The sequence below is a fragment of the Danaus plexippus genome, chromosome Z, assembly GCF_018135715.1.
Source record: "Danaus plexippus chromosome Z, MEX_DaPlex, whole genome shotgun sequence".
NCBI lineage: Eukaryota > Metazoa > Arthropoda > Insecta > Lepidoptera > Nymphalidae > Danaus > Danaus plexippus.
In genome coordinates this window covers 14,081,849-14,096,314 of record NC_083559.1, presented here as the reverse complement: position 1 = coordinate 14,096,314, position 14,466 = coordinate 14,081,849, and the positions used below count along the sequence as shown (strand labels likewise).

At 31.3% G+C, this 14,466-nt stretch overlaps 1 protein-coding gene across 5 annotated transcripts in view; it reads right to left on the bottom strand.

The window, feature by feature from the left end:
- Positions 1–830: 830 nt before the first annotated feature.
- Positions 831–14,466, bottom strand: part of LOC116777891 (zinc finger CCCH domain-containing protein 13) — a 36,293-nt gene continuing 22,657 nt past the window's right edge. For 4 of the 5 annotated variants that reach the window (XM_032671678.2, XM_032671675.2, XM_032671674.2 and 1 more), the window contains 5 exons: positions 12,728–12,924; positions 12,164–12,345; positions 5,360–5,631; positions 4,859–5,083; positions 831–2,957 (listed from right to left, as the gene is read on the bottom strand). In XM_032671678.2, coding sequence (XP_032527569.2) covers positions 1,771–2,957; positions 4,859–5,083; positions 5,360–5,631; positions 12,164–12,345; positions 12,728–12,892 — 2,031 coding nt within the window. In that variant the 5' untranslated portion in view covers positions 12,893–12,924 and the 3' untranslated portion in view covers positions 831–1,770. The remainder of the gene's footprint in view (positions 2,958–4,858; positions 5,084–5,359; positions 5,632–12,163; positions 12,346–12,727; positions 12,925–14,466) is intronic. The other variant, XM_032671680.2, reaches the window with a different exon arrangement.

Sequence of the window (14,466 nt, the reverse complement as noted above, 5' to 3'; positions counted from 1 at the left end):
AATATAAAATCGCAAAAAAAAAAACAATTGAACGTTCATCTTGGACTGAAAGGGGAGAAAGGAAATTGAAGTTTGCTATATTCTCATTTCGTCAGAACGACTTGGTAAGGGTATCAGTGATATTAAAAATCACGTATAAAAGAGCTAAATTATTTACCACATAATAATGTCATATATTTTTGTTTATAGTCAGTTGTAATAAAATACAACTAGAAGCACTCAAATTTTTCTTAAACAAAAATTCGAAAATCTGTTTCTATTTCATTCGGTTTTGGACATCCAAGGTTTAAGGTCACGGTAATATACTAGCTTTTTAAAGAACTTGATGAATTAACGAATGAATGAATGGAATTTATTGATTAAAATTATAGTATATATTTAGATTTTTAATGATTATGGCGTGCCAAAAAATAATGCATAGTCTGTTGTCGGTTCGAAGGAGGATGCACTAGACTTGAGGTGTTCAGAATTGTAGATTTAATTCTAAATGTGTAATGATTTTTGCCTTTTACAAAAGCAATTAGTACCTTTTTAAGGGCCCCTTAAACTACACCTGGGTCGCAAGTCCCAGGCACTGTTGAACGCGATGGACCCGGCACCCGCACGGTGAATCCAGCTCTCGAGCTAAGAGGTTTCGTCTCTTTTTTCCCACCCAAGATGTCTAACCATTGTTAATGACAAATCCATTTAACAATGACTTATAATTTAAGGTACATTGAGATATTCTACTATGTTAAAATATTCTAAGACAGAATAAATAAATACTTGAATGATTAAAATTTTCATAAATTTTTAATGCTATTTCCGAACAATATAATAGAAACACAACATAATCAATAAACATTTATTAACACTTCAAAGATACATTGTCAGTTACGTTACATCTCTACAATACAAGTACACTGGTCAGAAGCCATGTCTTAACGTTTCCAATAATCACTTAAACTAATAATTGTTCCGAACTAACAAAATAAAATGCAAAAGAAACAATTTATTCGCTTTATATATATTTTGTTCATTAAATCGTCTGTTCATATAATTGTTATGTTATATTCCCTTACACATGTTATTATAATTTATATTTACAAATATTATATGTGACGTTATATGAGTATTAATAATTATTTTTTAAAAATAAAAGGTTTCTTTTACATAACACAGTGGTATTCAAACAGTATATAAAATTCATTTTCTCTTTTTTTATCTTTTAATTCATTATACATAATTAGATACATGATAAAAACGATGATATGCAATTTGAAATTAGTCTTTATTTGATTCGTCAAAATCTATGGAGTTTTTATAGTTTCAATTAATTTGTTAGTGTATTTGTGGATTATATATGAGGTTTAATAAGATAACTAAAAGCAAATACATAGCCGTATTGTAATATAAAACGTCACGTAGATGCTGCATTTGCTTGCATTATTCTTATTATTTTTAACAATAGTTAAAGTCAAATTGCATAAAATAATTATCTATAAATGAATATATATTATATGTATATAACTTTAAGAAGACTAGCTATACAATATAATTTCATTTATCATATAACGGATTGATAATAATAAAGTAATACAAGAACTCTCACAAAATTATTTACAATGTTACACAAAAACCGATGACAATGACGTGCCAATGAATGACAAATAATAATTAATTAATAACACAATATTGATCTTATGTGAAACTATACGTTTTTTGATTACAATATAATCATCGTCACAACATGCTTTAACAGGTGATGTCTTCTATATTTCTACTATGGCATTAATAAGGTCTGACAGTACCGAGCCTGCCTCGAGGTATAGGTTCAGCGTAGCTGTGTCTGAACTTCGCTGGTTGTCTTTCGGCTAAATCACGGAAATCTCTGTAATCCCTGTCGAAGAACCTATCCCTGTCTCCTTCGGCGTAGGACTGCCGCTGTTCATCCAACAAACGGGAACGACTGAACGCTCTTTGTCGGTCAGTCCAATCTCTCTTTCTCTCTTCAATGACTGGCTCAATAACCTCGTCTTCGTCAATACGGCGGTCTAATTCTCTCCTCTCTCTATACCGATCGTATTCATCCCTATGTGCTTTTGGTTCGCTTCTGTTCAAATAATCTTCTGTCCCATACTCGTACCTCTTGACTTCATCACGTTTTCGTCCAACACGAGGTAGTCTTTCTATTTCTCTATGACCTAAATCGGTTGTTCCCAAGTCACGCACTCTCTCTTCTTTGCGTCGTTCTGGTTCTCTATGTGAACGATCCAAGTCTCTATGAGAGCGATCGTTTTCTCTGCGAGCACCAGATTCTCTGTGACGCTCTGGACGCTCATCCCTAATTTCTTCCTCTGGAGAAGAAGTCGAGCGACCGTTTCTTTCTAGCATGCTGCGTCTCATTGCCATGTGTGCTTCCAGTTCCCTGTTAAACCTTTCCCTTTCTAGATTCATAAACTTTTCTTTAGCCACATTGAATCTTTCTTTAGGGGTGACATCATTTACTTTTAGACTACCTTCGCTGGCCCCCCGCTGCAGTTTGCCAAATCGTCGATCCTCTACTCTGTCTATGCTACGGTTGGAAGGTTTAGTGTCTGGAATGAACCTGCGTCGATAGTTTACAGGTTCCTCTTCGAATTTATCTGTTTTATCCTTGTTAACGCGTTCCAGAGATTCATGACGGAAACGACGTTCAAAAGTTTGATCGCGAAAGGGAGCCAGTTGGTCGCGGAAATGATCATTGAAATCATCATTATAAGATCTGTCGTAGCGAGGAGAGAGTGCACGACGAGGTGGAGAAGTCCGACGAGTTGGTGATGGCCGACGTGTTGGTGATGGGCGACGAGTAGGTGAAGTCCGACGCATCGGTGAAGCTCTACGAGGAGGTGAAATCCGACGAGGAGGTGAAGCTCGCCGAGGAGAAGCATCAAAAGCTTCATGCATCATATAAGCAGTGCTCTCAGCCCAATCCTCTTCTGTGAAAGAATTCGTAATGATAAATATTAACGATTTATTGAAAATAAAAATGTATTTATTAATATGGTGAATAACTTTTCTACATATATTTAAAGGAATCGCTTGGACTAATGACCTGCTTTGAATATCGATAATTTATTCAGAACTGAACAAAATCCATTGTCAAAATTCACTTTTACATATAACCGGGTTTTATATTTTCTCCGCTAATCTTTACTACTTTTACCATTTATTAAGCAAGTTTATCACAAACATTCTCATGAAACGGGACTGTTTTAAAGAAATGACATTCTTTTTATATCAATAAATACCTCAGCGATATTTTAATTCTGCGGTCTTTTTTATATTCATACAGAATAATGATCTCTCTTAAGTTCATTTGTAATAAAATGAACTTCAACAATGAAGAATTCATGACTTCAGCAAAAGGTTTTTTTGTAAATTTACACAAGATATGTTGTTTACATCTTGGCCAACTCCACCTTTGTTTTCTGTTGTCTAATTTAGAATCGGATTGAAAGGAGCATTATGAATAAAAACGAAATACCATTGAAAGTAACCCGAAAACAACAAACAGTGTATACAAAAACTTATTAACAAAAAATAAATAACAATATTTCTAACGTTACGATGAAGCACATTTAAGAAGTTAAAAAATTACTAAATATTTTTCATCTCTTAAACAATAATATAAGACAATTGAATTTTTATCAGCAAATAATGATGTCTGTAATCGTTTGTTAATATTCATGGACACCATAGAAAAAAAAGACAAGGAAGGTCACGCGTATACAATTTTCTAACAATGACTTTTTGTTTTGCATACATTAGCTGATTCACAGCCAAATTATAGCTCACCTTTCAATAAGCATTATTAAGATAATTATGCGATGAAGAGTTACTCGATGTACCGAGACCTGGTTGCATTACGTACAAAGGGAATAAATTGTTCTTAGACAGATGCATTTAATAACCGTGTCTCGAATAAGAATTGTTTTTAATTCTACTTCAGATAATTTCATCTGGACAAACAGGTTAATCTGCTATGTAGTACAATTATTAAATTAATTTTATTCCATATCTGCGTACATAGAAAACGTAATTCGTGCGAATGAAAGACAAATATGCATTGGAGTGTGGGATGATGGACATATAAATTTTATGCCCAAGTTTTTTTTTATCCAATTCTTTTAGGTCGATAAAACGAACAACGATTATACTTCTACAAGGCATATATAATAATATATAATAACAATATTCGACCGCGTCTGAACCATTAAAACGTATTACAATTCGTTTAATGTTAATGTCTTCGTGACTCGTATCATCTCCGGATTCTTAAGCTTCTCATATTTTATCTAAAGTCAAGATTAACACAATATTAAATACGTCGGTGATCTCATCACTGACTTCACAATATTTAATATTCAGCATTAGCTTGTATGTGTTAGTGTAGGTCAGATAGTGTTAAAACGAAACTTTTGAAATCATAAAAACAAAATTTAATTTTGCCTACAATATATAAAATTTTCTGGGTCATTGGCGTTTAATTCAATTATGTATCATTTATTTATTAATTTAACATAAATTTAAAATTATTTCATCTCAGCTTCCTCGTTTTATTAGCATTTATTGGTATTATTATTTTCAAATGTTAATTGATTTATGTCCTAATTAAGTTATTATTCGTGTTGTAATAAAATTTGTAATGCCCATTTGTTAAGGAACTATTATAAACACTATTTGTGATTTGTAAAACTTTAAATGAATACTGTATACAGCACATACAATGATGAATTTTGTTATAGCATATGAAGATTAAATGATAAATATATATTTTGTTATAGCATATGAAGATTAAATGATAAATATATATGACTTGAGATCAAGGAATCCTTACCGCTTGTGCTGTGATTGTCATGTCGTGGGTATTCGTTCCTCTCGGGGGATGGAGCCAGATCGCTGCCAATCCCGGAACTGCCGCCTGAGGATTCCAACTTCCGACGTGCGTTGATCCCTACGATGTTTTGGTTTAGACAGCGACGCGTGTCTATATTACTCAGGTTGCCTTTCTGGCGATGTACCGTGTCATAATCTCGAGGTGGAAGAAGGATAGGACTTTTACCTGGAAGGTTGCATCAGTAATGTTTATAGCGATTTAATAAATATTTAATCGGTTTTGTTCCGTTATCTTATTTGTAATCAAGCTTTCTTAATAATTGCCTGAATAGATATTGGCATGTATATATAATATATAAAGAAATTAATTTTAACTTGAGTAACAAATTTAAATAATAAATAAATTTGAGCACTTCATACCCAGTTGAATGTTTAGGAAATAATAAAGCATAGATATTATATATATATATCAATCTAAATAAAATAAGTAAATTCGACTGACCTATTCCCTTTTTACCTGTAGACAACTTCTGTTTGAGCTCAGCAGCGAGGCTATCATATAGATTAGCAACGTTTCTATCTTCAGTACTTCCGGAGTCAGACTCCCTGGAAACTTCGCTGCCAAGGGACGAGTCTGGAGGTTTCTTGGTTGGTAATGCTCCTCGCATTTGAAGTTTTTTCTCTATATCAGCAAACTTCTTTTGGTTCTCAGGACGTTCGATCAACGCGAGAAGGTGGGTATACAGCATTTCTGCAGTGTGATCCGAATCACATCTATAAAAGGCGACCAAACGATTACTCAACAAGCAATCAACCAATGTATAAATATTTTAAAAAATGTAAAAATTAATTATACATGTGTTATTTATTGTAAAACGTATAGGAATATTTCGTAAAATGATTGACCAAATTATTTCGTTATATGAGATAAAATATTTCATTCTAAAATTTCTCAATACGTGGTTGAAATTTTTAAACCGTGAACATTTGACAACTTTTTTACACGCATTACTCGTCCAAACGGCTAACATTAAACGGTTGCTAAATACAAAATTAAACTAGTCAGTACAAGCCTAAACAGTACTAAATTAGGTTATAACTTACGCTTAAGGAGATCACCGTAACACATGTGACCGAGCAACCTAAGATACTTTACCTAATCCGGTATGACGACTTCGAACCGTTTTATGAAAACGTGTCACTCAAAGACTATCGATAGTCGATATTCACAAGCCAAATCACTATTGGCATGTGTCAGAAAATCACGCATTCCTTAGTGTTGTGCAAGTTAATGTCAAAGTTGAAGTTTTTGACAAGGCCTCATTACTAGTGCCGGTTTTATGTCAATTATGTTACATCATAAAAACCACTATGGTTTTTGGTACTGGTTCCTTCATTTCTAATATTAACACGAACATTTATACTAGAGGCAAGTGAGGAATTTATTATTTAATATACCAATACTAATAGACAATGGAATGATTATGAATGTTTTATACGATTTCTATTGAGACGAGAAGATAATGGGACATAATTGACAAATGATTAGGAAAATCGAACATAAAATAAGACGAATTGTGCGACGTGAGGGTTTAATCGTAGAGATATCAATGATTACCACATAACATGTAATTTATGATTTCCTATCGTCATCGATTGAGAAATCGGAATTAACTTTACGTTTACTAGACATATGAAATTCCATTTTACTTTTTATTTAATATATAGATATATATATCAATGATAATCAAAGTACAATATAGAAAAAAAATATATACATTCATGACAATATTAACAAAAATTTTATGAAAAATTAATCGTTATAATTTTGTGATAAAATTTAAATGTACAGGGGTAGTTTATAGATGTCAGTTTCCAAAGTTATTTATTTTTATACCAACTATCCTGAATATTTGTTTAGCGGTTCAGCTGTAAGTAGTTAACAGACTAATCGAGAGCCATAGTTACTTTCTCCGTTATAGCGCTAGTACAAATCGTTTTACTGTAATATTTTCCAGGAAACAATTACTTCAAATATATTAATGAGTCGCTAAATATATGTTAGCCCAAATGAGCTTAAATTAAAAGTGAACATGGACGCGAGATTACCCGTAATTATCGTATATTAAAGCCACCCATAAGTATTGGTAATGGCGTTAAATTTCTGCTAAGCTTTCAAATAATACCCAGTCGTTTATGTTCCAATAGATGTAACCAGTCATACAATTATAGTTTAAATGACATTACTTGACAAATAATTACATAATAACAGTTATTCGAAATGAGTAATAGAGATATTTTTTTCAGAAATTACTCCATTTATATGCTATGTTAGCGTGACCGCCATTTTGTTTTTTATACTTAAAGAATATTCGAATATTTTCCTTCTTGTGTTTTTATACTGATTTGTGCTTATTTGGAGTCAAAAATATAGAATCTAAGTGATTTTCTTTCAGAGGATTAAAAACTTGAAAATTATGTTCACATTTGTTTCTTGTTTTATATAACTTTTTTGTTCGTAAAAACGCTGCAGGTGTATGAATGCTGACATTTCGTATTCAATGCCGCGTGTTTAAGGAAGGTTAAATATTTTAAACGAACCCGGATGCAGCCAGAACATGATGATGTCAAATTTACATATAAGCGAATTCTTTGATGCCCTTTTAGATTTTTGGAAAAGTGTAAAATTTCGCACTTTAAGAGTATATACGGTTAAGTGATATAGAATTTTCATTTACTTGTTCCAGAGGGAGAGGAGAGGTAGTCAAGAAAGAGACAGAGAGAGAGATGAGGGGTACAGAAATCGTAATATTTAAAAGAATATTATTGATATACAACTTTTATAAATGAAATAATTATACAAATATGTGTGGAATCCTGTTTTTCGTATGACTCAAGAAAATTGTTCTAGGTCCCAACAGTGAATGTCAAGGACGTCATTATGTTTTTATTATCAACGGATGTCCTCATTATAATATAGAACCAATTAAATCAAGAAGTATTTATTGCACACATTACATGAAGTATATAAAAAATATATACAAAAATTAATTTACCCTTTTGGAACATCAACCAGATAACTTGTAGCAGAAACCTATTTAGTTGCGATTACTTTTATTATCTGTATCCACGGCGAGATTGGGCAAAGAGAAAACGCAGGAACTAAGTGAATGTCCCAAAATTAATCTTTGGTGAAGAAATGTTAATATTCATCTAAGATTTGTGACGCTTAAAAAAAAGGGAACGTACTTGCTTTCGATATCATAAAAATGACCATGGCGGAGGTTTTGTGCTTCGCGATTATTAGAATTTAAGATGTTTTTTTATAACAACTTCTTGCTAATAGTTTTTATGGATTTTTTTTTTACGGAAATTTAAAACGACTCTGGTGAAAGTGTCGCGGAATTTTTACGGTTGTGGCATACCGGTTCCTATAACACAAATATTAGTGACCAACATACGAATTGACTAACGCAGAGGTATACTTTTATAAATCTAAATCAGGTCTTACATTACGGGGACAAGAAAAATTTTATACGTTTTAAAAAAAATATAATACTGGCGAGTCGTCTCGGTGTAAAACGTTGGCGACTCCGCATTTTAAAGAATACCATGCTTACATAAGCAACTGTTTTCCCTAAATTTTGAGTCATCATTTCAAAACACGTATGAACGTACACCAACAGCGCCTTGCAATCGTTCCGAGTGTTTGATTTCATTACAAACTCTAACAAAATCTCAGCAATCCCTTGTTCTAGAAAGATATCTTATAATTTATTGATAGAAGCTAAGGTCATATCTAATAATTCCACATGCATATTTATTGGAAACTCGTTTTCGTGTATTATAATTAGAAAGTATAAGTAACGTTTCTCGTAACAGGAAAGCGGCTAAGATGGAGGATCTTTGTACATAAATAAACAAGATTATCTATTCACAACGTTGTAATGTCTTAATGGTAATTAACTATGTCCAGATTAATAAGGTCCATGACAAGGATGGAGTATCCTTGATGAGGGGAGCGAGGGAGATGGATGATTTGATTTAAATCTTAAATACACTTGATACAAGGACGGTGAATCCTCATTATGTATAGAAAGTGGGATAGATTTGATTTAAATATAACCATTGGACCTGTCTTCTAATTTATTTCAATATTTTAATTTCAATAAAATAAATTAGATTTTTATCTTCTAATTTTGAAAAGACGAGGTATTTTGCTGTACAAAGGCCAATTTAATTTTGTCGGAAATTTACACTGGCGTCGAATATAATGCTAAAAATATTATCACGTTTCATACATTTGTAACGCTAATGTTAAAACTAAAGAAACTATTTTCCGGGTTACAGATACATTCAAGGCCATCTCGATATTGGTTTTAATACTTTGAAAAACAATAAATTATGGTAAGAACAGAAAATGTTCAAGAAAATAGCTATAAAAAGGCAATACGGTTAGCGAACAGGTTAGAGGCAAAAGGTTATACGCAAAGATAGGCCTTGTCACAAATACTCGGCAAGTCGGTTTGATACAGAGGATGTTAGCCGTGATATGTCACTAGGGTTGCCACAATATATTTAATTATATTGAACAACACACAAGTGCCATCCTTAACTGGCAACGCATCTGCAAATAACTAAAATAAAAGAAAATAAAAAAAATTAACACTTTCATTAACCGTAAATATACATACTATCGCATTTTATCATATAAATCGTTGCCATAATATCGAAGACCTCTGAACAACCGTTACAACGCATTACCTACATTTGTTAATTGCAGTAAGAACACTTGCATGGGAAGGATTGGCGACGAGGAAATACCAGACATGACTAATTTGTCTTAGAATAACAATAGAATTGTTAGTAAAACGCTTCAATGACTATCTTACTTTCTCTTTAAAACGTATATCCTCTTGTGTTGAAGACATACCGATGTCAAATTATTTGTAAATATCCTATATTCTCAAAACATACAGAAAACTAACGCAAATAAGATTTTCTCAACACTAACTAAATGACTTTTACTGTAGGAATAAACCTCATAAATCACTTGTAAAGCGACTGGCAATCACATTTTTTTACAAAACGAAGGTTTCACTATCATAATTAATTATATATTTTTGTCGGCCATTCTATTAGACTTTGAGTTCATATGAGATGCCCTGAGGCTAAGGCAAAGGTCTTTATATTAATGATGCTTTCTCTTATCCACTTTGCGTGTATTCGCTTATTAAGGATTTGTTAGGCTATTAACAACTAGCTTTTCTCTTCCATTCTGTCTGTAACACTTTGGAGAGTATAAATATATTGGTGTAAAATAATAACTTATATAAATAAATACAATACAATAAAATGTTTTCCCTGTATATTAATTACCACATATTTTGCAACATATTTTCGACTTATGTATATATGTCTGCCATTTCGTTAACAAAACGCTCGCCTCTCACAGTATAACCTTTATAAGTAAATGCAAATCTTCGTTTTCATGGAGAATATCAGGCAATTGCAACGAAATCATGCTTGTTACATTACAGTTCCGATAATTCCCACAACCACTAATGTACGAAAATTAAAATATATTTCATTGTTTTTATAACGTTCTAGTAAACTAAAGTTAATTTGAACATACTAAGATATATAAAGAAGATGTTATATATAAAATAATTTATGTTTATGATAGTCATAAATATTTAAACACAATATAATTCCTAATGTGTTATTTCAAATCACGATTCGGAGCGCGGAATGCGGCTGTGATATATCATTAGTTTATATTAGTCCACAGTTTATAAATATATATTAATTTGAATTTTTTATTTTACTATTTTTTATTACTATTAGTTTACGCTGTGGCATTATATATATAATATGTATGTGCGATTTATATCCTGCCTGATGTGCAACGAAGTTATTCAATTTCAACATTTGTATTGAAACTTTAAAATGTCAGTGCTTCGTTTACGTTCTGTGAGGTTGTAGAAATGCTAAGTATTATGTATTTTTTTTCTATATAAAGACAAACCATTCAAAATAAACGGTATATGTATAATATGAAATAAAGTCAAGCAGAAACGCAATATATTGTAGTAAAAGTACAATTTATAAGTTTTTCACAATTAGAGATGTCATTAGAAGCAGGTTTTTGTTGTAAGTGTAATAGTTTTTAAATAATATATAATAACAGGTCTCAATATTCCAAAATATGAGACACATTACTGAACACAAAGTTTTATACAAGAATGCCAACAATTTTCACTATGTAATATAATAAAGATAGATAACGAAAATTATGAAAATATAATAATACGTTCAAATACACTCCCTTGAATAACGAGTCAATAAAATTAACAAGTATGTCACAATGACAGCTTCATTTACTTAGATGACAAGTGTCAGAAAAATTTGACATTTGACATTCGTGAATTCCGTGACCTCCGGTATTATTATATAATTTAATTACATAATTGTTCTTGAATTAATCATGTTTAAAATGTTAAGGTTTTATTAATATTAAAATTGATAGAAGAGTTGTCTCAAATAATCATGAGGCATAGTAAACGTAATTTGCACAACTATTTAATTATATTAAAATTGATAGAAGAGTTGTCTCAAATAATCATGAGGCTATAGTAAACGTAATTTGCAGAACTGTTGGTGACATTGTAATTAAATAAAATGGGTCCGCTGTATATTACTCTGAGTTTCCTACATTTAATGTGATATAATGTGAATGCAATATTATAACAGAACTCTGTTCCTTTGATGTCGTTTCATAGAAATGTGCAAATCACGACGTCTCAGCACGACCGCTTTTCTAATGTTGTAATGATTGAGTTTGTTGTATACAAATAAACATTTTGAGGTTTTTTTAAATAAAAAAAAAAAAATACGTTTTATAACATGCTTTAGTGAAATATTTGTACGATATAGACCTAATTCTCTCATTTCGTCTGTCCGTGATCACGGTTGCTGCAAAGTAACCTTAACGTCGGGAGTATGTAGTTTTTAAATAGACTTAATTATTTATTCACAGAACATTAGTTAGCTTCTTTCTTATCTATTGAAATTCTGTATTTTTTTATGTTGTTATTCAAAGCATAAAATTTTAAAAACTTTTAGCTGAAACCCAGAAAATATTACCGTTTTTTTTTTACAATTTTACAATTTATGGAAGGTATATGAGAATATTATCAGGGAAATTTTTGGAAAAACAATCAAACTCTGTATCTATAATAAATGTAGTGAGTGTTTAAACAGTGCTGTTTTATTGTATATACAATGTATAGAATAATCAATATACCTGTAAGCATGGACATGGACTGGACAGCCGGTGATCGGGTTATACAGCAGCAGGACGCAGGCAACCACGTCTCCTTGTACCACAGCGCTGGTGATGCTTCCGTGTGGTATGAAGTGCTTGATAGTCTGCTGCTTGCCCTTCGCTGTCACATTCTGAATGATTTTAAGCCCTTTGTGGGAGACCTAGAAGAATAATCCAACCTTAGTATCATTAGAGAGAGGGTGAAGCTCGAGACATACAATTTTCTTTTTTGGAACGTACGCGTAGCCCAGAAGCGCAGCCTTTAGACAAAAGGCTATAGATATTTTTTAAGTTTCCACAATTACTAGGAAATTTCAGCATTATATTAAACTAATGCTAGATATTTTCTAAATTACGCATTTCAGTATAAGAATTAAATTGGATTTAATTCCAAAATAATATTATAGATCCATAATTTGATATTGATTTTCAATCAACTTGAAATGCCTCGAGAGTAAAAATGTCTCTTAATCACTGGCATAAATCTTTAAATAATCGAATATAGAACAGTTCTGAGAGAGCATTTATCAGTTCACACTTCACCTGCAGTGTTACTTTGAATGGCTCCAAGTCCCTGGCTCTTTCTTCCAACAGCCGTATCGCTGGAACTGCGAACTCCTGACCCCTCAACCCGCGAGACTCTTGAGCTCCAAGGAACCACACGTAGTAAGAAGCCTTCTTTATGTCCTTTTTTAAACGTAACGCCATTTTGTTGTCACTATTATGTCATTGTTGACTATCTGAAACAGGAGTCTTTAATTAAAATCAAATACGAATGTTCCACTTCATTTACATTAATCTAACGCAATTTTTTTTTTTCAATGTTTAATTTACATTCAAGCTACATATAAACTCATCGCAAACATTTCCAGATGTTTATTGCACCACAGAAAATCGCAGTCGGAGTAACAAATTGTCTATAATAAAATTGCTCACAACGTAATCGTTGCGCAACAAGAGCCTTTGTCCTCCGGTGGTCAATTTGTATATATACATAAAATTTCATAGTTTTTGTTCATTTTTAACGATACTTAGGTAAACAAATGATTTCACTTCAGTCCCAGCAATCAGCGAGTATATTCCAACTATCAAAACAGTATTACTATAGATGAACTTATTAGACATATAAATTGATAAGATGTAAAAAATATATATTATATAAATACAATTTTGGATAGTAAATCAAAAGATTCTAAAATATTTTATCCAACTAAATAATAAATTAAATTCTAAGTAGGTAAATGTTTTACCGAATAACATATAAAAGCATAATATTAATTGATTTTTTTTTGTTTCAAAACGTTAAAAATTAACTACATGGTTTTATCACGTATTTAAATGATATATAATTAATAATATATTTATATATGTGTGTGTTCAAAGAAAAGACAGCGTTTTCTCATTTCATTTATAACTATTAATGTACGTTTGTGTTTTGTAAATTTTCTCACGCATTCGTTGCTACACACGACTTTTAAACCTTGACTCGTTTTCATAACTCTAGTATCAAACTGAGCAACTTACTTACTTAATCCAAGTTTTGAGTTCAGTCGGATTGGGGTATAATAAGGATATATATATATATATATGTATATATAACATTTGTATTGTGAAAATTATATAGTTGATGCCAGTCTAATAAAATTTTTCGGACCTATAATTTACTGAATTTAGCAATGTACATAATAGAAAAACCAGACTTATAATAGTTTAAAAAGATAATTGACTTTAGTTTATGCGTTGCGTTATTTGGAATATAAAAAGTATTTATCATCGCAGAATCAATTATCATCAAGTGTCTAACTTTAATTCATATAAAGACTTAATAAATCTTATGTTGAAAAAACAGTAAGGATTTGAATGATAACGATTTATGTTTGCTTTTTATAAATAATAAAAACGAAGTATAATCAAGATCTTATATGTTAAAGGACTTATAAGAGTACGTGTTTATTTATATTTGATTATAGCACCTGTGCTCGAACGAATATTTTATAAAATATATATGCAATGATCAATCAAGAAATAATTTTAACACTACATTAATGTAGAAAGAATAAGTGATACGTGTTCATGTGTTAAAATTATCACCGCCGGCTAACACCGTTAGCTGTACTTGTAGATCATAAAAAGAATTTTATTCCGTTAACGTTTTGTGAAAAGGCTTCTAAATTCAAATAATAGAAATGAATCTCATGTAATTTATACGACAGTCGCCTTTTTTATACGCTAGAAAACTTTTTTTAAACACTGTGTATTAAAACCTTTTTAGTTTAGGTGCG